General features: G+C 39.0%; 3 protein-coding genes across 3 annotated transcripts; 1 reads left to right on the forward strand and 2 right to left on the reverse strand.

The window, feature by feature from the left end:
- Positions 1 to 241: 241 nt before the first annotated feature.
- LOC109466671 (protein lin-54 homolog) lies at positions 242 to 11,948 on the reverse strand. The gene is made up of 16 exons (XM_019764407.1): positions 11,559 to 11,948; positions 10,417 to 10,526; positions 8,897 to 9,427; positions 8,363 to 8,578; positions 7,335 to 7,517; positions 6,872 to 7,046; positions 6,286 to 6,437; positions 5,826 to 5,930; positions 5,387 to 5,515; positions 4,836 to 4,933; positions 4,314 to 4,388; positions 3,934 to 4,036; positions 3,372 to 3,509; positions 2,683 to 2,882; positions 2,046 to 2,221; positions 242 to 1,478 (listed from the first exon to the last, which is right to left on the reverse strand). The coding sequence occupies exons 2-16, from the start codon at positions 10,474 to 10,476 to the stop codon at positions 1,462 to 1,464; spliced, it is 2,358 nt and encodes a 785-aa protein (XP_019619966.1). The 5' UTR covers positions 10,477 to 10,526; positions 11,559 to 11,948; the 3' UTR covers positions 242 to 1,461.
- Positions 11,949 to 12,090: 142 nt separating this feature from the next.
- On the forward strand, positions 12,091 to 23,879 carry LOC109466556 (transmembrane 9 superfamily member 3-like). Its single transcript, XM_019764289.1, has 14 exons — positions 12,091 to 12,307; positions 14,563 to 14,625; positions 15,012 to 15,144; positions 15,712 to 15,834; positions 16,617 to 16,777; positions 17,442 to 17,519; positions 17,839 to 17,970; positions 18,340 to 18,506; positions 18,973 to 19,067; positions 19,461 to 19,591; positions 19,975 to 20,114; positions 20,897 to 20,980; positions 21,161 to 21,237; positions 21,497 to 23,879. The coding sequence occupies exons 1-14, from the start codon at positions 12,221 to 12,223 to the stop codon at positions 21,562 to 21,564; spliced, it is 1,539 nt and encodes a 512-aa protein (XP_019619848.1). The 5' UTR covers positions 12,091 to 12,220; the 3' UTR covers positions 21,565 to 23,879.
- LOC109466714 (uncharacterized protein CXorf65 homolog) lies at positions 22,894 to 27,326 on the reverse strand. Its single transcript, XM_019764472.1, has 5 exons — positions 27,127 to 27,326; positions 25,783 to 25,869; positions 25,441 to 25,557; positions 24,871 to 24,945; positions 22,894 to 24,474 (listed from the first exon to the last, which is right to left on the reverse strand). Exons 1-5 carry the CDS (start codon positions 27,149 to 27,151, stop codon positions 24,317 to 24,319), a joined length of 462 nt encoding a protein of 153 aa, XP_019620031.1. The 5' UTR covers positions 27,152 to 27,326; the 3' UTR covers positions 22,894 to 24,316.
- Between the last annotated feature and the right edge of the window lie 464 nt (positions 27,327 to 27,790).

The following is a 27,790-nucleotide window of genomic DNA, read 5'->3' on the forward strand; positions in this document are numbered from 1 at the left end:
CAGAAAGTTAAATCAGTGCCTAGACAAAGAACACACAGCACAGTACACCACAGATTGTAAATTTACTTTTGCAGGGACCTAATCCTAAGGTTGGAACAATGCTGTAGTACAGTTGTAATACACTGTAAACACATACTCGCAGTGTAATGAACTCATCATAAAAAGGTCACTGAAAATAAAAATACCGAAAACATTCAAAGCTTTACAGTAGCAGGGATGCATCATCATCAATGCGCATGTAGCTCATTTAATGTTAATAATAATATCAATAAAGAGCATGCAAAAGGTCACTTTTACCAAATTGGGATGGCAAATATTTTCTTACAAGACTTGGCCTGATGACATCTACATTGCAATCATAAAAAACATGCTTTGTTGTTTTTGAGAGAGATATGAAGAATAAACCACTGATCATTCAACTGTATGCCTTTATACACACTTAAGGTTTACATTACTATTTTTCCTAGCTTTTCAGTTGGGTTTCAAATCTGTGCCATTTTCACTTCCGATAAACAATCCTCACAAACAACATCCACGGGGGAATAACATCAACAACAACAAAAATATATACAAAATTTTATAAACAGTGTGTCTACAACAATCCTTTGTATTTGATTATTACAAACATACAAACGAAACACACATAAACCACAAAAATACACAAAAGTCTGTCATTCATTGTTTAGTAACATTTTGAGAAATACTCTCAAAATAGTAAGTTTACTATGTCTATTCCATTTCATACTGCAATGCTTTCTTTAATTTTCTGAAGGGTACCACTACTTCAAACTATCATGAAACTTACCTCTGAGTGATTAGTAACACTTTTTCTTATTCAGTATTTGTTGAACTTGATATGAGGAAGAAGTTAATGGAATGTAAGGAGTTAAATTGTAGAAAGTAAATGTAAGAAATCTTTCCAACGAGGTATGATTGTCCAATAGGACTTTTGAGCATATACACTGGGATCCATCTCTCCAAATTTGTTGCTGTTGCTGCTCTAGTCAAAATTCGTGGTTAGTAAAATTAAACAGCCCCATTCCTTTCCATGGTACTGATACATATTATCATTTCAACTGTTATGGTACAAAACAAACAAGAAAAGAACATAAAACAGCCAAGAGAAATAAATAGCAAAGCTTTAGGTCCCCTTCGTGTGAGAAACAAAAAGTTTTGAATGACAGAGTTATGAATTAATATAAAACAACAAAAATATACCACCTATCTATGTATGGTGAAGGACTTGCTGTTGAAGTGGCTACTACGTTCAATAAATTTTTAGGTATTTTCTACCATGCTATATGTATTTAATCTTAGTGCTTGGGCTACATATGCCAAGAACTTTTCGTATATACACGGCACCTTCGGAAAGTAAAATCAGTCTTCTCTTCATCTGGCAGCTTATATACAATGTTGTAGTTTGTAGATGATCTTCTGTGAAGTTCGATTCTCTGTTGTGCTTCATTGATTGTTAGGAGCTGTGAAAAAAAAAAATTGCTTTGTTGAATTGACAAATCTTATCACAATTAATAACATGGCAGTCATCTTGTCAAAGGGAGGCACTTACAGGCAATTAAAAAACATGTCAAATACAATTTAAGTAAATACAATCAATATGAATTACTATGGATTACACCTGGTACATTATGTAAGGATTCAAATGTCATAAGGCCAAGGAAAAAATCATATTGCGGACTTAAGCCTTTTTTCTGGTTTGATGCAAGCAAGTGCAAGGGACATAAATTTTCCGAGCTGATCAAACATTTCTTGTTCCATGATCTGACACCTGAGTAATAATACCATTGTACAATCGGTTTTTCAATGTTGACATTGAAAACGAAAGTGTCCTCTTGCAAATTTTACTTTGTTAAACTGCATTGTATAGGTTGGATCACTGAGAGATCGTCAAAGTCTAATAAAAAAAGAAAGCAAAAAAAAAGGTAATCCCTACCTACCAACCCTAATTTTTTCAGGACTGAAACAGGAAACAACATTTTTTCCCTATGCCTTACTAACCTGATGAAAGTCTTCAGGACCATACTGACCTCTAGTTTTGCCGGCAGAGTGGATGATCTGCAGCAGACATCTGCCGAACTCCTCCAGGACCATCCGTTCCATCATGGCGGGCGAGCAGTTTGCCTTCTCCGCTTCCTCCGCTTGTGCCAACAGGCAGGAACACGTGGCCTCTGCAACGTCTCGGGTCACAAACGAGAACGGGAGCCTACAGCAAACAAAACAGATCAGTTAGGATTATCATGGTGCTGTGTACCAGTTCGCTGGACCGAAGTAAAAAAAAAATTGGAACTAGTTCTGGACTTACAAAAAAATCATGTCACATTCCCCCTTTTGTTCTAAACTATCTGAAATCTTTAATAGTCAAAAATCTGCACTGCAAAATGAAGAAAACAATGCCATCTGCCATCGTCAAGTGCTGGCCTCCGTAAATTATGTGGCCACAGTTTTGTCCAGACGTGCCCCACAAACAACATATTGCTTCAAACCCTGGTAGTGTAATGTTCGCTACAAAATTTTGCGGTAAAGATCCCCTTAATAGGAAATTTTAACTGAGAAATCCATTTTGTATATACCCTGGGTTTAAGTCAGGAATTACATGTCCGGACACAGCACTACACACACACACACACACACACACACACAGAACACTAAAGGATAAGATCCTACCTCTCCCCAGCAGTGTTTACTGCGGGTGGTCTGGCCGGGATGTCCTGTATCTGGGAGGACAGTTTGGTCTTGGCCGCCGTCTGTTGCTGAACTCTGACCTCCGCAGCATCTGCCAGGTGCATCAGCGTCTTGCGCTCAGGACTCTCCTCAAAGTTCTTACAGCCCACACACTTGCAAATGCTGCTGCACATGATTTTAGCCTACAAATGGAAAACATAGGATGATAAAACTCGAAGTAGGTTGTACACCACCACTTGGAAATAGTGTTTGCTGAGTGAGTGTTAAAGCACAATGCCTATTTAGAGCAGTTTTACCCAGCACCTCAGCAGAATGTCCCCCTTTTGTGCGAAACCCGAAATGTAACGTGAAAAGCACTTTGACAGAAGGTATCGTTTAAGGTCATGTGCACATATTCAGGAGTGACATCCTGCCAGTAGTTTTCATATGGTGTGTACGGAAAGAGATCTTATGCAACATACAAAATTTCAAAGCAACATTGACCAAACATCCAACAGAATTCCTGGTTTTGCACAGGTGCAGTTACTGCAGTACCTTCTACCAACGTTACCCCAAGCCCCTGGACATCATGAATACCGAGGGCCGGGAGGAAGATTTTAGTGAAATGATTTTAGTGAAATGAGTTGTCAAAGAAAAATGGATTATGTCATACAACAATGATTTGTACTCACTTCGTAACATTCGCAGTAGTTCTTGAGACAGCCGGATCTCTTGCAGTTGCAGCCCTTGTTGTGCCTCCTGTCCCCCTCCCCCTCCTTCCCCTTACCAATCTTGGGGTGGAATGCATACGGGTTCCTCTCCAGACAGGCCTGGTGTAGGACAGTATCGTTACCACAGATATACATAAATAATCAATGTATTGTTTGTACACAATTTAATGACGAGTCACTCTTACAAATAAGCACAGAACTTTCTACAGACTTTTGTGTATTTCAGGAGGTATGCCAGCTACACTGTAATATTATTCATGTTAAAAATACTAACAACACAAAAAACAACCAAAAAAAGATTAAGAAAGAGGATAAAATTTGCATGGTACTTCTGATGACAGTTTATCATGGATATCCTTCATGGAAAAAAACAAAAGTTCTTGTTATTACTTGTACTACTAAATCATGTAAACCATTTTCTTTCTTAATGTCAAAGAAACAGGTGAGTACAAACCCCAGAATACATGTAGTTAAGTAAAGGGAACTGTGTCTACTTGGAATTGTTGTTAGAAATTTCCCATACCTTGATGGACTTTGCCCTCTCAGCCTCGTGTTCCAGATTGTTGAAACAGTTATTACAGTTGCAGTTGTTGCAGAACTCCCCGTTAGCAAAACAGTCACAGTACCTGAGAGGAAAAAAGCACTTCTGTAAATCTATATAATTTTGAGAAGTGAGCAAAACTTTGCATTCTACAGACTGTACTAAATGAATCCTTCACCTTTGACTTTACAGCAAACATATGCAATACAAATTTACATCCACATAATCAAAGCAAAAAAAAAAACTGTTCTTCAAACCATTAGCCATTGTACAAGTTCAAAGTAATGCTAGACTATGCTTCAATAGACTTTAAAAATGTCAACTGCTTTGAATAAGAATGCAGTAGTACTTGTGTTACTCACAGTTTCAGACATTGTGACTTTGTGCAGTTACAAGGCTTACGTGGCCTGGTCCCAACCTGCTCTGTGTTCAGTGTGCTGGAGAAACACAAGGGTTAAGTACTGTTACGACAATGTTTCTAATCATGGATTCTGAACTGCCATACATGTATATAGTCTGACTTGTACCTGCACTATTTTACTCATAATATCATACAAAGGTTTAAAGCTAGTGATGTACAAAACATACAACCAATCATGAAATTACAGTCAACTAAGAATACTTCTTTGCAACACCAGCAAATATTTGGATAAGGAAGAAACAAACAATTTGTTTAAAGTTAAAACTTTAGATCCAATCCAAGTACTCTGACCTAGAACTTTTGACTCTTTCACTCTGGTCTTCCTCAGTAGACTGACCCAGTGAGGCTTGTCACATGGCTTCTTTAAAGTGTGATGTCAACACTGGATGTAAAGTTTTAACTTTAAACATTTAACTACCAAAACGCAGATGAACTTTCATAATAGAAACAAACAGTTATTTACCCGTTGACTTGTTGACGAGGCTGGGTGGCTGTGGTGGCTTGGAAGTTGTTTGTTGTGATGGGAACATAACTAGTGGTGGTGCTGGGCTGTTGCGATACCTGGAGAACCAATGAAAGTCCTTATATCTTATACACATTCATGGTCTTGCACACATGATTTTCACTGTTGACAAGTTTCAAGTTGAAAGAAATCAACAACTTCAGTAACCGTAAATTGTGATATAGGCATGGTGGTTCTATGATTCTAGATCTACCTGGAGAACCAGGTAGGTCTAGAGTCATTATAAGGTACGAACAGGGCTCGAAATGAACATTGTCTTAGTGTGAAATGACACTAAATTTTCAGCTCGGGACAATTCAAATTACGTTTCGGGACAATTTTGGGGCAATAGGAAAATTCTGAGACCGTCCACGTCATTTAGGAACGCGATTCATCCAAGAGAGAATCCAATAGTAAGAATAGGTAAGAATCCAAGCAAGCTCGGCGGAGTGAGTGAGAGAGAGTTCTGGCAAATGAAGTTCCTGTAAACTAAAACAAGGCATCTACAGTACCTGTTGGACGTACTGTGCAGGAACCACAGCGTACGCGGTCTGCATGCCTCCTCCCTGCTGATTGGCTCCTTGGTTCGATACGAGAAAGGTGCCAGGTGGCAGCTGGGATATGTTGGGCACGGAGGTCAGCTGAAGGGGAAGAAATGATTTCACGTTTTCAGATGCCTTCAAACTCTCAATTCTATAATCAGGCCAGATTTCCTTATGCAAAGCAACAGGAAGGACTTAAACCGATACGCAATTGACTTACAAATATCAAAGCATAGAAACTTAGAGTCACATGGATCAGTGCATCTTAGGTGCAAATAGACATCACAAATACCTGCACAGCCCCAATTTTACCTGCACTAAGGTGCATATGCACCCAGGATTTCGAGCCGTTTAACATATAGGTACCTGTATTATGCATGACAAGGCTGTTTTCTAGAATAGTACCGACCTGGTTGGGGCGAATCTGTTGGAAGCTGGTTGCAGGCATGATGATTCTCTGTTGTGGCATGGCTACAGACACTGGGACCTGTCCTGTCAGGGGCTTGGACTGGATCTGAGAAACAACAGACCACACTCTTACTAACTTTGCAAAAAAATGTATGTGGAAATTTCCCCTGCATTCACATTTCATGCCCTCTTGTATACAAGATTTAAAAAAACAAAGCATGCTCAGAACAGTAGACTTTTGTTCCTATTACATTTATTTTAATTCGACCATCATGGATTTAGCTTTCCAGCATTATGCATACTCGAAATAAGTATAATAAGAAGCAATATTGCAGCTTTTTCTCTAGTTTAAAAAAGACAACATCAACTCAAGTACAGTTAAACTAGGTGAGCCTACATGGCATGTAAAGTCTTTTCAGTAAATTAAAAGCACAACTCTGTCCAGCCATGAGTAAACCTACCGGAGCAGGAGCTATGGGAACGTTGGCAGGCTTCATCTGGATGGTCTGGATCACCTGTTTCGGCTGGACAGCTGCTGTAGAGGTGGTGGCAGGTGCGATGGCCACTGTCCTGTTTATTTGTCCAGCTGTCACCACATTCGGCTTGCTCATAACTGGAGAAAGAAAACACATGATGCACATGTTAGCAGTTCACAATTGCAATGTCTGTATTGCAAAACTGTTTTGCCAAACATTGCTGAAGTTAAGGCCTGGGCAAAAAAAGTTGTGCTTCCTGTTTCCCGGCCGACCCTAGCCTTTTTTTTGTGTGGACCCCAGCAAGGAAAGATATATTTTCAAGCTGATCTACCTTTTCTAGCTCCATGATCTGACACCTGAGTGATGAAGTGTTCACGTTGTACAATAGGGTTTCCAACATTGACATTGAAAATGAAAGTGTCCTCATGCAATTTTTACTTTGTTAAACTGTGTTGTATCACTAGAGATTGCCAACGTCTAAAAAAAAAGATAATGCCCACCTACCGCCCAAGGACTGAAACAGGAAACACAACATTTTTTTTCCAAGGCCTTAGAGAAAAGTAGCTCCTACCTGATGGATTGGAGGTCAGGCTGGGTGCTGCTGTGGTAGTGGTGACCAGTCGGACGTACTGGAACTTGGAGCCCGGCACGTGGATCTGCTGCACGTTGGGCGGGGTCGCCAGCCGGATACTCTGTACCGGCTGCTGCACCTGCACAGGTGTGCCACCTGGTTTGGCCGTGCTTACCTGTACAACAAAGCACAGGTGTATTACTTGTGTGTTTGTAGGAAACCTAACATGGGTTTTATTTATACATATGTGTGGAGTCAAAGCAACATGTCTGGCTACCAGGCAAATGGACAAAAAATCAAGAAGTCACTCATTCAATTCCTTGCATTCCTGGGTTGGGTGTTGTGTCTTTTGGGAAGGCACTTTGAATAGTTTTCCCAGCCCACCCAGGTGTAAAATAGGTACCTGACTTCAGTTGGCATAAAACCGATGCAAATGTTTCAACAAAAAATCTTCAATACCTACCATAGTGGCTGGCCTGATGGCCAGTTTGGTTGGGGACATGATGTGTGTGGTAGTCCCAGGGAGGACCTTGGACAGAGTGACCACCACTGGACCACTGCCGGACACTGCTCCAGTAGTAGCCACCACCGGGGCAGGAGCTATCCGCTTCGGAGGGGAGGTTATACTCACTGGGACCACTGTCACCTAGGGTGGGATATGGAACAAATGTAGGAATTAATACTGTGCACTTTATCAGCAAAGAAGATGGCCAAGGGCATCAACAGACGCAGAAGGAAGGAATAAGTTATGGCCTTATATATTGCTAGGGATAAAGAGCATAAGTTAGTACCACAGCAAATATATTCCTAATCCTTAAACACTGGGATACAGCGAAATTAACATTGTCCCAGTGTCAAATGACACTAAATTTTCAGCTTGGGACAATTCAAATTACGTTTCGGGACAATTTTGGGGCAATTGGAAAATTCTAAGACCATCCACGTCATTTGGGAACGCGATCCATCCATCCTGCTGCAGACTGCTGGCAGCCTATAAATATATAATACTCTGACAAACATTAATTTTTTAAATTTGACCAATCAGGGATTCCAAATATCAGGGACGGTGCCATGCCCATGATATTATCATGTATTTACCTACATTTACTAATAAAGTGGACTTCAAGTTGTACAAATTCAGTTGTTGTTTTCTTATTTTTGTCATCAACTTATTTCCTGAAAAGCAGGCTGGGACAGTCCATCTTCAGTTCGGGACAATTGAAATCTATGTTCGGGACAATTCTGGGACAATAGTGAAAAAAGTTAATTTCGAGGCCTGACAGCAGCAAACATATGGTGCTCTGCCTATAATTAGTATAAAATACTTTTCAGTGCCAAGAAAATAGCAAGGTTTATGTGAATTGAATTCTATTCCACTGTGAATTGGGGTCTTTAGATTACATTTTGGAACAAAATACAATGGAAACTAGGAAGAATTTTATGACTTTCAAAATCCCATTGTCTTCCTAAATAGAGCTACGTGTTACTGACCTTTGTTGGTGTCTTGAGTGGAGAAATGGGAACTTTATTGGGTGGAGGCTGTGCCTTAACCGGGGTGCCTGGTGCCATGCTGATGGGTGACGCTGGCAGGACTTTTGTGGGGGACTGGAGCGTGGCCTGAGTCACTACCTGCTGCGGAGTTGTCGCTGTTGTCACCACAGTTGTCGTGGCGATGGCATGGCCTGACGCTGTCTTAGTTATGATCACCTGCGCATGACAAAATACAAATCATATCTACTCAATACCAACTAGTAATGGCCGCTAGGTAACATGAGAAAGAAAGCTGCAGGTGCAACAAAAAGTTTGAAGAAGTGTGAGAAATCCAACAACACAGGAGTGATGTATAAAGGCAGAACACAGCATAATATTGAAGGGAAATGTTCTCACCAATGCTTTTGGTCAGTCACTCTGGTCTTCCTCAGTAGACTGACCCAGTGACAACATTGCCCTTTTGTTTTGGACCAAAAGTCTAACCATGTAAATACCGACACAGATGAACTTTCGTGATAACACAGGTGTGAATACCTTGGTAATGACAGGAGGTCCTGTACTTGAAGCTGGCCTCTTCAGGACTGCCTGTACTGTGCGTACGGGCTGCTGTGAGGACTGTGCTGTCATGGTCATACTGGACGCAGGAGCAAGCATCACGGTGTTCCCCCCCATCCCCACGGCCGATACAGTCTGTAAGGCTTGGGACACCGTCAGCTGACCTATACTCTGAGCCACCACAGGCTGTGCACTAGCTGACTGGACCAGGAGTGGTTGAGGCACCGTCCCTTGCTGGGTAACCACCTGTAGGTCGGCCTGCTGGTTAACCACCGCTGCATCTAAGGTCGACGTATCGGGCAGGTCTGCCACAGTTTGCGTCTGTTCCCCGAGGATGCTGGACACCTGTTCAGCTGACAGCTGTGTCATGGGGTCCGTCTGCAGCTGTCCAGAGTCCACAGACACGGAACTGATCAGGGCCTCCGTGGACAGGGCAAGTAGGTCCTGTTCTGTTGTCAGTGATCCCAACACATCCTGTCCCAGGTCTATACCGCCACTGGTGCTAACGCCCTGGAACACAATAAGAACCAAGGGCTTGAAATTCATTTTGGGGAGTAGGTGCGCTAGTGCACCTAACCTACTGGGTAATAAAATTGGGTGCACAAATTTTTTTGGGGGTGCACAATATGAAATAAAATAAGTACTAGTACTACGTAGAATGTCAGCAATAAACTACTAGTTATGTTTCTAGAGAAAAGTAGTAGAAGAAGAATGATTTTATTATTTTTCTGACACTTGGATACGTTGAGAATATGCTGTAGTGTATACTACTACTCATTAATTAAACATAATGACATACTGTAAAGTACTAATGCACCCCAAAAACAACAATTGGTGCACAGCTGCAAATTTGGGTGCAATAAGATGCACATGCACCCAGTATTTTGAGCCCTGCAACCTATCACCATAAAATGGCAGTAAAAGTCATCATATCTTACATGATGTAGTTGACTAGTTCAGTGTGCAATGCTCAATCAAAATTCTATCCCTTGCCAAGATCATAATACATCTACTTTCAATGGACTAACCAGGAATCAATAATATAGCAATGCTGCATCATAATTTTCAAAGACGGTAACTTGCAAAGGAAAAAAAACAACAGTAATGTAACTGAATCAAGGCTAAAAGGTATTACCATCCTCAATGTGGAAACCAGTATGATTACAAAATTACACAAATCAATATTCAAGCCAAGGTGGAATGACACTGTTAGAATGTAATTCTTCTAATGCATGCATATATTTCTCATAAATTATACATGTGTAACTGAAGAAGGGCAATGAATGTCAGTCTAAAACTTCCAAATCATTAATATGATCCCTGTGTGTATTAACATTCTTAGTAGCATGTTAGGCCTAGCAAAAAAAATGTTGTTTTTTTCCTATTTTCCCAATAGAGGTGGAAAAAAACAGGAAACACAACATTTCTCTCCTAGTCCTTAACATGTGACCATATACTCGTTTGTATCTATAATACATAGACATGCGTAGTATGTATACCTCCATGTTGGGTTTGGTCACAGAAGGTTGTGTTGAATCCTGTGATGTTCCTCCATCCATGGGCAGCAGTCAGAGTAGAGAGTCGTCTTCCCACAAATAGTTGAAAAATACTGCATAAAGAATGTGTAATATAAGGGTGTTTGTTTTGTTTGTATGACATAATTACCAATAAACGCCTGAAGACTGTTGAATATTTTAGTATGCTGCTGTGACTAGTGTGAGGACGTTGTAATTAACAAGCTTTTTTTAGCCAAGGCTGACTTGACTAGAGAGACTAGAGGACACAAAATTCAATTGGATTTTACAGTCTAGGCCCTTCCCTCTGATATACATGTAAATTATAACATGGTGACACAGAAATTGATGGCACAAGACAAAAATGTGACACTGAGATGCAATTTTACATGTATGTACTAAGCTATTCTGTTCAAATTTCATTTGATGCACTTGCAATTGTATGCCACAGATGTATTCTTAAAATATAAATCTTAAAACCAGTCACCATTTCGTAACGACGTCTTTTTCTGCTTTGGGAAAGCTTACATGTATGATGATCATATATATTTTATCTTTACAAGAAAAATCATAGTACAACTTCATAATCATAATGATATTCATAAACTTGCCAATGATGATTAACATAACTGTATATATGTATCATCTCGGAGATGTTGTGCCCTTTTTAACAAACACTTTAAAATACAACAAAAACTTCAAGCCAGTACCAGGTTCGATGCTGCGTATTCAGCATATTTTTGTGCAGCCCAAAAATAATGACCCCCAAAACATCGGGCCAGTCCGGTGCCCTTGTGAACTCCTCCTACATTTTGTTTGTATTTTTGATTGCGCTATTACGCGTATACAAGTGCGTTATGACCAACCCTGTTGACTAAAGAAGAGAAATTTGGTGCGTTTTCGCGGAAAACACTGCCATCTGTGCAGTCATTCCGTCCCGATTCCCATTTTCAGACGATCTGAGAGTGATCACCACCATTTGCCATTTTGCTGCTTCGTGTTCTCGCGCGGTTTGGTGACCCGGCATACGTCGCGGCCGTTTCCTCAGCCCTCAGGAAATAACCCCTCCCGGAACGAGCCACAGGATCTACACGAAGTTTTACCTGTCGTGCGTGGCAGGTACCTACCTGGGAACGGAAAATAAGGCTGCTGAACTCCAGCTCTTCTGATCGACGCTGTTTGTTCAAAATCACGCGCCCACCATTACTAACCCATAATATGCTGCAACGTCTACGCGGAGCCGGGGCTCCCATTGCATTGTGGGAAGGGTGTGGGCACGACGATTACAAGACCCCATACCCGTCTTTCCCTCAGAGTGAAAAACGAATTTCATGCGAAAATGCTTTGCAACATCGATAATAAAACCACTGGAATATGTTACATTTCAGAATTAAATGAAATATTATATTGTGTGAGATGGTTCCAGATATAACCCTTTTGATACTTAAAAGTAATATCACATTTCTCTTGCTGAATCATAATTTCTTGATAAGCAATTAATAATTATGGTCATTCTTGCAATATTTGTCGTCAGTAATTTTCTTCCTCCGGAATAGATTATCTGTGCTGAAAAAGAGTGATTTTCAGAATTGTATGCCGTACTTTTACTGCCATTTTGTTAATCGATGACTTCTCATAATGTGTATTTTAGAGGGTGTGTGCGGTCTTGCACGTGACGTGGCTGGCTGGGAGAGGAGACAGAAAAGGTGGGAGGGCGGCTCTACTACAGGTGTCCCACGCACGTCCACTTCTACACGACACTGATGAAAACTGAGGCAAATTTACCACTATGACGACCAACAAATCATTATTTTCCCTCAGTTTGCTCTTCCTGAAGCTGTTGAGCCACGCCAGAGCGGACGAACACAGTCACACGGTAAGAGAAAGTGGGAGAGCAACAGCCTCTGTTGTCCTGCCTGAACGATATTTTGTGGTCCTCATAATTTTTGTTCTCAAAAAATATTATGAAGACATCCTAGCCGTCGTTACTTAGTAAAGGGGTTGGATGAATTTTGTTGTATCCTATCTGCTATGGGTCTTTTTGTTCTGACGATTCCCACCATTGAAAAAATCCTTATTCTTTTATGTATAATTTTCCCGTGGCCTATGCTATTCTTTAACACATGTAGCCAAACCACCGAATTTGACGAAGGCACAGAAAAATAGAAAATGAAAATATTTGATCCATACCTTCGGTTATCATGGTAATCGTCTATACTTGAGGTTTATACCTTTGTATATTGATCACATTTACCTCAGTTTGGATTACTAGTATTATAATTATTCAGACATGCAAGTTGTCTGGACTATGGAGGATATGATGTCATAGCTGCATAGGTCACCATATAAACATCAATGCATATAACTAGCAAGAACATTATATTGATCATAACATCCGTACATATATATATATATATATATAGAGAGAGAGAGAGAGAGAGAAAGTAGCTTTGGAACAAATGATTTATAGCTTTACAGATGGAAAAAAACATTCTTTTTATGTTATGAAATTGGGAGTTGTGACTTATTTTGGATTGGTTTAATTTTGTTTATCTAAACACAAATCATATGGGACAGTCAGAAAGATGCATACATTATGTGCCTTGTTCATTCCATCTACATGTACTGTGGATTTTGTGTTGGAATAACGCAATTTGTAATGTAGCACATGTTAGTGGAGTGAAATTCATGAGCTTGCAAATTGGCAAGTGACTTCAAAAATGGTGAACATAACATAAAACAACAGTGTGTACATTTATTACACAAATATAGATTTTGATTATGAAGTCAAGTCACAGAACATCATTGTGAATTTGGAGTCTTTGGCCAGTGCACATTGGGACTGACCTTTCTAAAAATTGGAAAATGTTTTACCAGGCAGTAGGTATTTTAGATTCTTTAAAGACTTGTATTAATCAATAATTATTGTAGTTCCCAACATTCTACCTGGAGTTAAATTTGTATATAGTTTGCATCATGATACATGTTACGCTTACAGAATGACAGGGTAGATCCAAAATGGTGACTGGACAATGATAATTATTTATGGTCAGGTGCACTCTGAATAGGTAGGGACAAAAACAGGTTATACTTACAGGTCGTTATCAATGCACCAGCACCGTTGGTGGTTTAAGACCTGCCTATATTAAGTAATGATTTACATATGCTGAATTACACCATTGTTCTAGCCATGACTGCAAATAGAAATACCCTACATACAAATTGTAGGACATGCACTTCATAAAAATTGTTTGTCCACAGTCAGCTAGTGACACACATCTATACATTTACATGTAACTAGGTTTTAAAAAGTGATATAGATAGAGGTCAGACTGTCAGAGATTGGATCTATGTTATTTATGGTGATGGGAACTTCCCTCACCAAATTTGTGTTCCAAATGTTCTCTTTTGTGACGTGGCATACTGGTAGCAGATAATTAGATTGACATTTTTTTATTCAAGACACATTTAGGTATAGATAGGAGGTTTCCAGCGGCATAGGAACAAATAGAAATGTTACAAAACACAATCATAGTACTAACTGATGCTCAACATTTACAATTCAGGACAGATTTTGAAGAAGATTTTATTGGTACCACTACTTTAATTGTTGTATCATTAAAACTGTATAAGTGCTTAGTAGTTTCCAATACAGATTTAGAGAAAGATTTTGGCCACACAAATTGAAGAGTTGTACACTTTTTTCATGGTACCAGGTACAGATATCAAGGAAAATCATTTTTTATTGATTTTGTTTGAAATTTTTCTCATGTTTCTGCTATGAGTCCAAGAGTACAAAGATATAAAACTGTAATGTTACATGTGTACAGAGTTGCTGAGTAGAAAGTTTGCTGTCCCCATGTCCGGTTCAGGTCGTCCTTACCTGTACATGTTGACACTACAGAAGGACAGGTGGGCGGGGCCTGGTGTGTTCAGCTGTTCATTGTACAGGATACGTGGAAGAAACAGTGATACACTGATAACTGACATCAAAAGCCCTCTTTAAGACTTTGATACAAATATTACATTTTGCACCATATAAGAAAGGAGATGTGAAGATATCAAATCAAAGATATAATTTTTGTTCAGCTTAAAAACATCACATTGCAACTGGTCTGTGTTAATTTTCAGTATGTGGACAAGGAAGAGGTTGTACTGTGGATGAACACTGTTGGACCATACCATAACAGACAGGTAAGTCTTATCTATATAGAAAACAGTGATCTTGTGCTGATTGGTCAGTTCATAATTTGTATTGACCTAGATAGCAATATGTTATGGTACTAATTACATGTAAGAGATTAAAAAAACATTGCTGATAAGATGAATGCAAAGATAAAAGATAACATGCAAAGATAAAAAAAATAAATGCAAAGATAAATCTCTTACTAGAAATCCTTCAAGAATTTTATGAAGGATTTTATGGACATGTAACTAGCATAATTTTGATTGATACATGTATTACTATATCAAGTATGCCCAGGAGAATGAGTTGCTATAAATGTGCTAGTAGTAGTGTGAGATTATGTGCCTGTGAGTCAGTGTGACTGATGTGCTGTTCTGTCCCATCCCCATTACAGGAAACATATGAGTACTTCTCCCTTCCCTTCTGTGCTGGGCCTAAAGAGGCCATTGGTCACTACCACGAGACATTAGGAGAGGCCTTACAGGGAGTGGAGCTTCAGTTCAGTGGACTGGATATTGACTATAAAGGTGAAGCTTAATTACATTTTCAGCGTTAGAAATATATGCAGTCTGCATCTCACAGAGAAATTTTCAATGTTGCAGAAGAAAATTAAGCAACCTGCAATTTTGCAGACTGAGAAAAAAATAGGATAAGGGTTCAATTGTGTCTGTGTATAATATTGTATAGGAGCTTTTGTGCTTACTACTTAATGATATACTGTACTAATTATGCATGTATTTTTCAAATTGCATGCACTGGTACTAAAATGTGTGGCAACATGCAATTTTGTATGGGTTTGAGTCAGGGCTTAAAAGTCTATGTTTGCAGAAGTGCTGGTATTTCCAAATCGCAGAACAATATTGTGACATCCTGCAATATTGCAGAACATTGACAAAAGTATTTCGACCACTGATTTTGAATGGCACATGGTGTCACCACTGAACATTTTGAAATCCGGAAAAACATTGACATTTCAATTTCAAATAGATGCCCAGTATAGCATATATAGTTTCAGTAATGAATAAAAGATGCAAACATAAGCTGTGACAATTTCTGTCAGGATGTAATATTGAATTTTTGGTTGTTCCCCAAAGTGAATGTGCCACAGACAAAGTACTGTGAGGTAGACCTGACCAAGCAGAAGTATGATGCCTTTGTGTATGCAGTCAAGAACCATTACTGGTACCAGATGTACATTGATGACCTTCCTATTTGGGGTAAGCCATTTGTTCTTGTTCTCTTGTACTCATTACTTTAGGTTAGAAATACCACCTGCATATGCAGGTTAGTGCAGGTAAAATTGGAGCTGCGCAGGTTTTTGTAATGTCTACTGGTACCTAACCTGTACTGTAGGCATATGTGATTTTATTTGCTTGCTGTATTGACTGTTAAGTGCAGTAGAAAAAAAAATTATTGTTAATGGTTTCTGAACAGTTTTTAGTATGTTCCATACTGTGATACTTTGACGTTATTTGTTTTGAGAAGAAGAAAAAGAGGAAGAAGGAACAGCAAAAACAATGTTTTCCTTCTGTAAATGCTGTGTTTTACATTTAACGAAAAGATACTTGCATGTGAATAAACTGTGTCTAGGCCACACCAATTTAATTTGTTGGTTCTCGGATTTTTTCAGAAAAAATATGAAGCGACAGGGCGAAAAAAAATAAAAATAAAAACAGGTCTAGGCATCCTATTATAGCCCCAAATGCTACAATATGAGCCATGAAGTCAACAAAAAAGGCTGGGTTAAAATTTGAAGTATAAATTTTGAACTTCTAATCAAACCACTGCATTGATAGATGGAAAAAACTGTAACAACTAGGAAGAAAAAGAATTTCCTCAACTGTTGGGGGTAAAATATGAGCATTTTTTAGTTGATTCAGAACCAGAATCTTTTTTTTTTTTTTTGCAAATCAGAAAAAAATGAAGAGGCGAATCGGAGAACCAACAAATTAAATTGGTGTGGCCCTACCACCTTTTGTAATGGCCTGTTGTATTGCAGGTATTGCGGGAGAGATTGATGAAAATGGAGATGGCTACTACCTCTGGACACACAAAAAGCTGGACATTGGCTACAATGTGGACCAGATTGTGGACGTGAACCTGACCAGTGAGGCTAAGGTCAAACTCATCCCCAACACCAAGATCCCCTTCACATACTCTGTAAGTCACTCTTTATAACATCAGTCACAAGTAGTGCTGTGTACCAGTTGGCTGGACAGATTCCGGACCTGTAAAAATGTTTAGGTTCATGTCCAAAAAAACTTGAACACCTGGAACTCATGTCACATTCCCCTTTTTGTCCAAAAATCTTCAATAGATCAAAAATTTGTACTACCAAATGAAGAAAACATTGCCTTTGGGCATTGCCAAGTGTCGGCCTCTGTAAATTATGTGGCCAAAATTTTGTGGAATTTCCGAAAAGATTCCCCATTTCCCATTGGGAAATGTTAATTGAGAAGTCCCTTCCATATTTATCTATATGCCCTATATTTAGGTCTGGAATTACAAGTCCGGACCTGTACCTAAACCTCTGGACTTGAATCTGGACCTGAATCTGAACATGAGTTTAGGTACACAGCACTAGTCAGAAGTGTTCTTGGCATGAATAGATGTTGATATTAACTTTTGTATTACATCACTGAACTTTCAACAAACATTGAATACATTAAATATTTATGACTACTTTTATACTTTATGCCTATACTTAGATAGGGCAATAGGGCATAAATATACAATAAAGGTTATCTGTGATATAGATTGTATGTACAGTACATATGGTTTAGTGTATTTGTTGTGGTTTTGAACCCACTTTTCTGTTGGACAGGTGAATTGGAAGAAATCCAACATTCCCTACAAGGACAGGTTTGATAAGTACCTGGATCCCAACTTTTTCCAACACAGGGTAAGCAACCATCCTTGGAGCTCCACTTTTTCATACAGATTTCCAATGTCTATATCTGCTGTTCACTATATCAAGATATTTTGGAAGGGTACCGCCCATAAAAAGCAAGAGCCAGCCTACAATACACAAACAAGCAACCATTTAATTACCGTCAGTGACATTGCATTTTTTCCTCACAGATATCATTGTGTTATGGGATAGGATTGACTTAACTTACTACATTAAAAGAATGACCAGAAAATTCATCAAGTTTTTTTTCACCCTGAAATTGCATTTGGATGCCTTTAAGTTAATTTTTCCCTTTGCTGCCCTTCCCCAGATCCACTGGTTCTCCATCTTTAACTCGTTCATGATGGTGATTTTCCTGGTGGGGCTGGTCTCCATGATCCTGATGCGCACGCTCAGGAAGGACTACGCACGCTACAGCAAGGACGATGAACTTGATGATATGGTAATCAGGAACTTACAGGCTATTAGAGTTTATGTGGCGTTGAATGGCTGATTGAACATATATCTGGCTTTTTAACGTATATTATATGCATTTTTATTACAGTATTTGCTAGTATTGTGTACCAAAACTCATGTTTAGGTTTGGTTTAGAACAAATGTGCAATGATTTTTTTTTTGCTGGTTCCAGACGTTCAGGGTTTTTTTGGACTTGAACATTGAACATAATTTTTACAAGCCTGGAACCGGTCCAGCAAACCGGTACACAGCAGTAGCATTTGCTGTAGGATTGGTTGTTGGTTTAAAAAGGTTTTGGTACCACTGGAAAGGCTACAGTTCATCACAGATATCTCCTTTGCCTAATGTGTAACAGGAGAGGGACCTGGGAGATGAGTATGGCTGGAAACAAGTCCACGGGGACGTCTTCAGGCCAGCCTACAACTGCATGCTGTTCTCTGCCCTGATAGGCACAGGCTACCACATCTCTGTGGTCGCTTTTAGTGTCATCTTCATCGCCATATTTGGAGAGCTGTACACAGAGTAAGTCATCATCATCACATTTGGAGATTTGCAAAAAAAAAATTCCAGGCTCTGAATCAACTCCAAAATGCTCATATTTTGGCCCCAACAGTTGAAGGAAGTCCCTTTTCTTCAGAGTTGTTTCAGTTTTTCCACATATCAATGCAGTGGTTTAGATAAAAGTTTGAAATTCATTCAATTTTTGTTAGAATTACAAACCAGCCTGGTATGTTGACTTCATGAATCCTACGATAGCATTTTGGGCTATCATAGTATGCCCAGGCGTTTTTTTCACCCTGTCGCTTCATATTTTTTCTGGAAAAATCCAGGAACCAAGTAATCAAATTGGTGTAGAGTAACATACCAATAACAGTTTTCAAAGTTTTTTTTTGTCATTTTGTCTAAAACTTGAACTTATAGTAGTGGTAGCCAACATTGTGTGATCTTTAACCTCTTTTTAAATTAATGATTGTTGTTCCCTGTCCAGACGAGGGTCCCTCCTGAGCACAGCTATCTTTGTGTACGCTGCCACAGCACCAGTCAATGGGTACAGTGGTGGGGGCCTGTATGCCAGGATGGGAGGTATGTATGCTTTCTCCTTGTGATACCACAATTATGCATTTCCACTGCTGTATCACAGATCTGTTTCAACCGCAAACTTACAGCACAGGAAATTACTGTGGCCATGTGTGGAAAGTTGCTCGGCTGCCTTGCCTATCATACAATTTTTCACGTTATAAGTTTATTTGCAAATTCATGCCCTTTAATTTAAGGATTGCAACACGAGACTATGTTTAGGGTATACAGTCGAAACTTTTTGGGCTTGACTTCTTTTGTGGAAGCTGTGGAAGACAAAATGTCATACTTTTTCTGAGTGGGTTTTGGGACGTTAACAGCGTTTTCTTTTCCTCATAGGTATTGTCTCTGCAAAAACGCATGAGTTTACACTAACCTTGACTGTTTTTTGCCCCCCAGGGCGTGTGTGGATCAAACAGATGGTCCTGAGTGCTTTCCTGCTGCCCTGTCTGGTGTGTGGCACTGCCTTCTTCATCAACTTCATCGCCATCTACTACCACGCCTCGCGTGCAATCCCGTTTGGCACCATGGTAAGGCCAGACGTGCTTCTTTTACAGTTCTACAAGAAGTACACTTAGTAATAGTAGTCCTTTCCTCTACAGATAAGTACTAGTACTAAGAATAATAATCAAAGCTCAGTGTTTGCATCTATGCCTAATTACAGCACCGTGCTAAGAATCTATATGTTTCTGTATTACAGTCACCTGTACATACATGTCTATACATCTATTTTAGAAAAAAAAAATGCACTTCAAATACCAACCAACTAGATTGTTTATCTGTTGAGCCTCGGACACCTGTGTATTTTTGTTCATGTTTACAAAAGGAAATGTTTCGTTCCTTTCAATATAGTGAAAGAAGTATATATGTGAATGCTGTAGACCTACATGTAACACATTGGCCCCCTCCCCAGGTTGCTGTAACGTGTATCTGCCTGTTTGTGATCCTGCCCCTGACCCTGGTGGGGACAGTCCTGGGGCGGAACCTGTCCGGACAGCCCAACTACCCCTGCAGGGTCAACGCTGTCCCCCGACCCATCCCAGAGAAGAAATGGTACAAACAGTTCCTTTACTTTTCAACATTTTTTTTGACAAAGTACAAGAATAAATAAATAACTGGAAGAGGATTTGATAGCACCTGAAAATCTTAGATATGCGGGGCTTGTCTGGGCAAAACTGTAGCCACATAATTTACGGAGGCCAACACTTGATGATGCCCACTGGCAGTGTTTTCGTCATTTTAGAGCTCACATTTTTTTACTATTGAAGATTTCAGGTGGTTTAGAACAAAATGGGGAATGTGACATTTTTTTGAGTCCAGAACTACTTCCAGACATTCAGCATTTTTTTTTTACTTGAGCCTAAACATTTCCGAAAGTACAATGTAGTTCCAGTGAACCGGTACACAGCACAAGTCTTGACTGTAATGTCGTGTCATTCCCTGGGAGGAGTGCTGCCTTTGGATAAGCTTTCAGATGGAGGTGCTTTCATTTGGCAAAGAAGAGCAGTCCTTATCGACCAATATACTGTAATTCAGGAACAGTACTATCATGTCCGTGGTCACTTCTGTACCTTGAACTTATCATTACCGTTAACAAAGAATTCGCCAAACTGCACCTGACACATAGTTCCACAAACATGTCCATTTTTCTCAGGCCGCAAGCGTTTGCTACTGCGAACGTAAATTACAGAAGGTTTTACCATCCTAATCCTGTTAGTAATCTTTGCTGTGTGATCCATGTAGGTATTTCATCTTACATCTGAGAATTTAGGAAGTATGGATCACACTGAAAACTGTTTGGAAACTGTTGCCAGATATTATTACTTGTCTAATAGCTGGTTCACCAGTTTCCTGGCTGCATCCTCCACTGCTGCATATGTGTACATGTACTCCTTCTACTACTTCTTCTTCAAAACCAAGTAAGTCTCCAGTATAGATGCAGATATGCCTCATGTTGAACAGTTCTTTTATATCTGTATGTGTAATAGATAAGCATGGACTGTAAAAATGTCGTAGACTTTTAAAGAAAATTCATACGTTCAAACATGTATATGAACTGTGAAATATTTATCAATGGTATGTTCCATCCCTCCCCACAGGATGTATGGGCTCTTCCAGACTGCATTCTACTTTGGTTACATGGCCCTGTTCAGTATAGCTCTGGGATTTATGTGTGGTAAGTTACTGTGTTGTCTCTATAAAAGTGCATCTTGGATTCTATTCTATGCCATGCTCTTATACTTCTTCAACACATTCATTCATTCTTCAAGATATTTTATATTCCAGTACTAATTAATGATTATGTTACATGTACATTTGGAAATTTGTATAACAGTATCTCCCAAATGTAGAAGAACATTGCTTACCATCACCTACAACATGTATGTTATACATTTACACGTAATTACAGCACATCATTCCACTTTTTTCTACAGGTACGCTAGGATATGCAGGTACAAGTGCATTTGTTCGAAAGATCTATACCAATGTAAAGATAGACTAAGAGTAAGGCTGCAATCAACAACCTCTGAAAGAGGACATGCAGAACAAGTCCACACCATCAAGATACTATCCTAGTAAAGTGTTGAGCTTTATTCCAACACAAGGATTACACTGAGATCAAATTTTGCAACAGCCACTGTTGCCTTCATCAGGATAATTAATGACCAATCACTTCAAAACGTAATCTCACATGAATAAGGTCACGTGTCTGTAACCGTAACTCTCGCGATATTACGTTTATTCTGATGAAGGCGACAGTGGTCACTGAAAATTTGATCTCTGTGTAATTCTTGTGTTGGAATTTAGTTCAACATTTTACTATGATTACTTACCAACACAGATGAACTTTCATAATAAGATACTATCCTGTCTTTAAGATATTATTTTAGACCATATTTTGTGAGTGTACAGAGATGTTATCCTTTTGATGACCCAACGTTAATGTTTTGAAAGTAGTGGTGACTTACGATTCCAGTTGTTTCATTTGCTGCTTGTGTCATGTATATGGCCTCATATATTCAACCATGTTCACTATTAATAAACAGACACACAATAAATACTATTATCTTTGTGGTAAGGGTTGTTTAACATAATGTAAATGATATTTCTTTACATTCAATAGTGTTTAAAAGTTTGGTAGGAACTTGATTTTCATCAGAGTTAAAGATTATAGATTTTTTGACCATTTGCTTTATGTATACCTGAATGTAGGCTTTAAAGTTGTGGCAATGTTGGAAAGATTTAACAGATAGTGGTTCAGACTACAAGAAAACTTGTTGAGCAGATAGACAGAGGGAAAAGTTTGTAAAGTGGGAATCTTGGTGTTATAAGAAAGGACGAGAAAGTGCACACAGAGCACAAGGAACAGATAGAATTTAAGAGCAATTTTATATAAGGTGCATTGGGTGGGAATATCCTGAAGGAAGCTGCAACAACACCTTTGCTGCAGTTGAAAAGATGCTCAGTACTTACCTGTAGCAGTGGTAGTTCTTGTACATAACGCCTTCTAGCAGTATTGGTCTGAACTTCAGTAAAAGATCAGTGTAGCATGTGGAAACATAGTTTCAAACAACACTGATCCAAGTGATTCACTTTTGTTGCACTTTTATAGCACCAGTACAATGCATCACTGTCCAATAAAACAGAAAATGAGAACCATACATGTATGATATATATGTGGATTTTGTAGGACAGTTGTACCATCGTGTATCTAACATCCATTGCCCAGAAGTGTACAAATAGAATAAAGTTTATCATGGAATGTTTGGCACATGACTCAAAGCATTGGTTTCTAGAAATCCTGTAGCTTCAGGTGACATTTCTAATTCTGTTTTTTCCCATATACTCTTGCCCATGCAGCAAGAAACCCCTTTTTCAGAGAAAGGCTCAAATGATTTTCATATTACTTTAACAAAAAGTATCCCAAATCTATTACTATCCCACCATACAAAGTGTATTATACTTATAGCATTTTGTTCATGTTTTGAGGAATCTATGCTTTGATACATGTGTCATGGATGAATGTTTGTAAATATTTGAATCTTTTTGTGTCAGACTTTAGATGTGGGCTAACGGCTAAGCAATTGACACGGAAGAAGAAATGTTTCTGAAAAGTCAGTGTCATTTTTCCAACAGTCAAAAGGTTTTTCCTGTTGGTGATCGGAGGTGTATAGTTGGTCAGTACATATAGTACAGTTGTAGAAATGTTATTTGCGTACATATGTTAGAGTTAAGCAATTTTTGCAGTCCTGTTTAGGTAAGAACAGTACAAAAAATCCTTGTATGATGCCTTGATTTTGCTGAAACTGATAGTTTAATTGCTCCGTCATTGCATATATTTGTGGGACCACACATTAAATCTGCATAATTGTTTAGCATCGCTTTGTACATCAACCTAAGTATTGAAGACTGAAATTTTTAAGGGTATCTTGCATGCTATCGTATTGTGAAGTCAAGAAACAGTTCATGAGCTTGTATATAAACTCTGTATACAACTTTGTAAACATTGTCAAGAATAATTTGTTCTCAATATATACTTAAGACACAAGGGATTGTAATACAAGAAACAACTGTCCATAGTAACATCAATAGTTATAATAAGTCAAAACGACAATATTCTTGGGTGTTTTTGGAAGGCATTATATATGAATATATCTAAATATATATATATATGATGCGCACAGGTGATAGTACGGTACCATAGTTGGCTTTTACCCCATTTCTGAAGACAGGATGTACTGAAAGCTTCCTATGGATGCATTGAGCACAGGGCAGCAGGTAAGGCTAAGTGTAGAAGTAATAAAATTTGTAGAAAACCACTTGCCGACTGGTTCTTGTGTACCACTAGTCAATATATAATGATAGTAACAATATATTTGATGTTATTTTGCAGAAATAATATTGGGTACTATAACAGTATACAATACTATGACAATTATATTCAACAAACAGATGTTTTACCAAACAAAGTAATGGTAGTGACAGAACTTTCGAAAAAATCTTTACTTTTATATGGTCATATGTACATGTATGATCTTTTCTGGACTACGTTTTCTTAGTTTTCCTGTAAAATAGTATTTTAACAGCACTGTCCTATGAGTATATACAATGAAACAATTTGATTTTTTGGCGACGCCACAGAGGCGATGTCATTTTACTATACACTTGAATGGACACATTTTTATCAAAACCTCCCCGAAACTAAGTAATGAATCTCCCCCAAAAGAATTCCTCTCTGGTACAACCCCCTCCCACTAATGCTTGCTCCCCTGTCTTGACTTGCTGTTGCGGCCGGTGGGTGTGGTGGCGCGAAGTCTGGACTTGGAAGCTTCCGACCGTTTCCGCCCACCCGACTTCCGGTGGGCTCGACCCGTTTCCGGTCTGGACGAGTCTCCTCTGCTGGACAGCCGAGCTGATGATGAAGAGAGTAAATAATGTTGATTTGAAACGTTCCCGGTATTATGAAGAAAAACATCGTTTTTGCAGTTTCTTCTTCTCCAAACCAATAAGGTTAATGACCTGAACCAGACGTCTGTAACCATGGTAACTGGTGTTGGGTTACACATGTTGCAATTTTGTAGCAGGAGGAATTCAGACTACTGTCACAATATGATATGAATATGCTTGAGTAAGAATTAACAGAGTATACCATACGCGAAGGTAAACATTGTGCATTTGAAGGTAAACATTATTACCTTTCTAGTTCCTATCAGCTCAGCTATATATAGCCAAAAAGCCAAGACGTCTACCCTCACCGAAAATACGAAAAAAGGCCATAAAAAGGCAAAATCAGATAAAGACGTCTTACCTAAGAATCTCGAGTCTATTGCCTCCCTGTCGTTGAGAAGAGGAGTGTAGTTTGGCTGTTCCGCTCCTTCTATTTCTGAAGGAAGAAAAAAACGACGTCTTTACAGTATATATCCTGACAACGGCATTGTGGATAGGAGAAAAATACTCTTCTCAATGTGAAAGTTATTTCTGAATCTCGTCTTTGGGTGTCAATTAAAAAGTAAAGAAACAAAACGAGAAATACGATATAGTCCTCTCTTGACTTCGCTATTACAACATCCATAGAATTGAAACAAATTTTGAAAAAGGAATAAATTGAATATTTTAGTCATTGTAAAATGGTTTCATTCAGGGGTAACGTAACGTATAACACTATATCAAAGGAAAAATGAAATATTGATAAATCAGAGCCATCGTAAGTATTGTTGTGCATTCAGTTTGGAAGCCCAATATTATCAAAGTAGATCTCTTTCCAGTTATTTCTGGAAACTCCTTCTCGTTTTCATGACTATCACTATTCCTCTCGTGTGTTCTAATGCATAAGATTCGTAAAATCGTATCCCATAAAATACACAACATTCTTACTTACTGTCAACCTTCAGCAAAACTAGCTTCTCTCTCTCCTCCAGAAGCTCATTTGCATATTTGTGCAGTCCCTGTTGTAGGTTTTTGACGTTGCCCAGTTCGTCGGACAAGTCCACATCAACTGAAGAAAAGTCATAAGAAAACATCAACAACAATATGTCTGGAAACGCAGTATACAAGTTTTAATGCACATAATAGCACTTCTTATCTATTATATATAAAGCTGTCATTTTTGTTTGCCATGTTTCCCTGTGTTGACATTATTGAGTAACACATTATACTTTGGGTCGTCTTCAGTATACTCTCTCCCCTCATACCAATTGCAAGAGCGAACGTTGATACTTACTGTCCTGATGACAATTACATCTTCTCTTGATGCTGTCTAGCAAGAGCCTCGTCTTGCAGTTGGGGTTGAAAATCGCCTCCTGTCGGTCTGGATAGAAAATGCAACACAAAAACTCATGCATATGTGAAAAACGTCAAAGTGCATACAGTACCCATTCTCTAATACTTATTACAAAGGAAGGAAGTTTTGTTTTCCGTTTCTTTGAAATACAAAATTCACCGTCTGGAAAAACATGCCTGTGTTTTTTATGAGGCTTCAGCAGTGCTACCGAACATTTATAGAATAAACGGGAAATGTGTTTTAAAAAATTGGTGTGAAGCATAGTGATATATTAAGTATATAAAGTATTGAATATGAATATCATTTTCTTAGATATGTCCAACCTACTTAGTATAATGTAGATAGACGAAAATTAATGAATATGATCACATGTAAATCTCGTAAACCTTTGCCAAAGACAAGCATAGACATTTTCAATCTAGCTAGCTATAGTTATGTCATGCCCCGACTCCATATCTATGTACCTAGGCCAATATGTATGTAGTACTTTAGAAAAGACAGAAAGAATTGTGACAGACAGAAATGTTTAATGTACATCATGTCAATACGCCATTTACGTTCATATTTATGTAGACATAGTTTCTAGGAATAGACTAGTATTATTGTAATGACCACATTGTCATTGTAGCCATTCATTGTACCCTGTACAACTGTCGAGCAATAAAAAACCCTAATACATTTCATAATACATTTATAAACGGGAGGAAAGATACGACGATATTTCAGCGCCCACCCACAATGAACCCTTACCCAGTACACACCACAGTCACGGTCATGCCTGAATGAAACACCAAGGGGGGCAACGTGACGGCGCAACAGGTCTTACTATAATACTAACTCTCGGTGGCTCTTATATGTCCAGTCACCGTGTAAAAACATCCCGTGGATTGTAAGGTATAACTTTCACCACCAAACAAAGGAGCCATATCCAGAATGTCAACACTACCTGCTGCGTGGATCGCACGTTTTATTAACTCCACTGCGGTTACAGATTACTAAATAATGTGCCCCTTCCCTGACCTGACGTCACAATACCCAGTCACTCACAATGTGACAGAATCACAGGTAGATTTATATAGTCTTCTCTCTGTCGGTTTTCTGTAACGTTAAACGTTCACCAACCCGCCATTTTATTTGTTATCACGTAGCGACGGGCACAGTTTTCGACAGGTGCACACATTGCGAGCCGCACGCATGTTGTCTTAGTGATTAAACCGTTCCCGAGTGTGGCCTTTATACCCGCCTAATACAGGTGTAGAGGACAAATATATACCAACCACTCACCTCCAAATCTTACAGTAATAAACATAGCCGCTCTCCTAGTGGATAAAGATGCCACAGGAACGCCGTATCAGCCCGGATATACCCTCTTTCCTCGGCGCGTATATGAAAAGCGCGAACCTTGTATTCAGATAAGCCACCACAGATCAATGCTTCAGTAAAGGTCCATGTTTGCAGAACGAGTTTTTCCGGCAGTCACGTGGGTTGATTCGACCAATGAGGACGCCGTGTGCGCTGAGACAGTTCTGGGTTGAAGAGCGCGTATTTGTTGAACAGGTAAACACAGGTGGGACGGCCCTTAGCGACGGGTTAGTTGATATACGGTTACCAGGGTATTTAAGCCCGGGGGTTCTTTTGGGAGTGCAACTCCTTTAACCCCATCAGATACATTTTCACAACAATCTAAAGCAACCATTCAAATTAGAACAAGTACATAGATATGGGCCTCATAAATAATTCTGTCTCAACAAAGTTTGAACAAGGAGCTTTAAATTTTGGAAAAAGACATGCCGTTCATTGATAAATTTGGAAAATAGTGGTTTTCCAATCAAGTACAATTTGTTGAATAATCTCTAAACTGTTTAACGAATAAGCATGCATACACCACAGATAATTCTGCTGTAGTGCTGTCTAATGATTGTCCATACCGTATAATGTCCACCATGTT

Source organism: Branchiostoma belcheri, unplaced genomic scaffold (assembly GCF_001625305.1).
Source record: "Branchiostoma belcheri isolate BF01 breed outbred unplaced genomic scaffold, Haploidv18h27 scaffold17, whole genome shotgun sequence".
Taxonomy (NCBI): domain Eukaryota; kingdom Metazoa; phylum Chordata; class Leptocardii; order Amphioxiformes; family Branchiostomatidae; genus Branchiostoma; species Branchiostoma belcheri.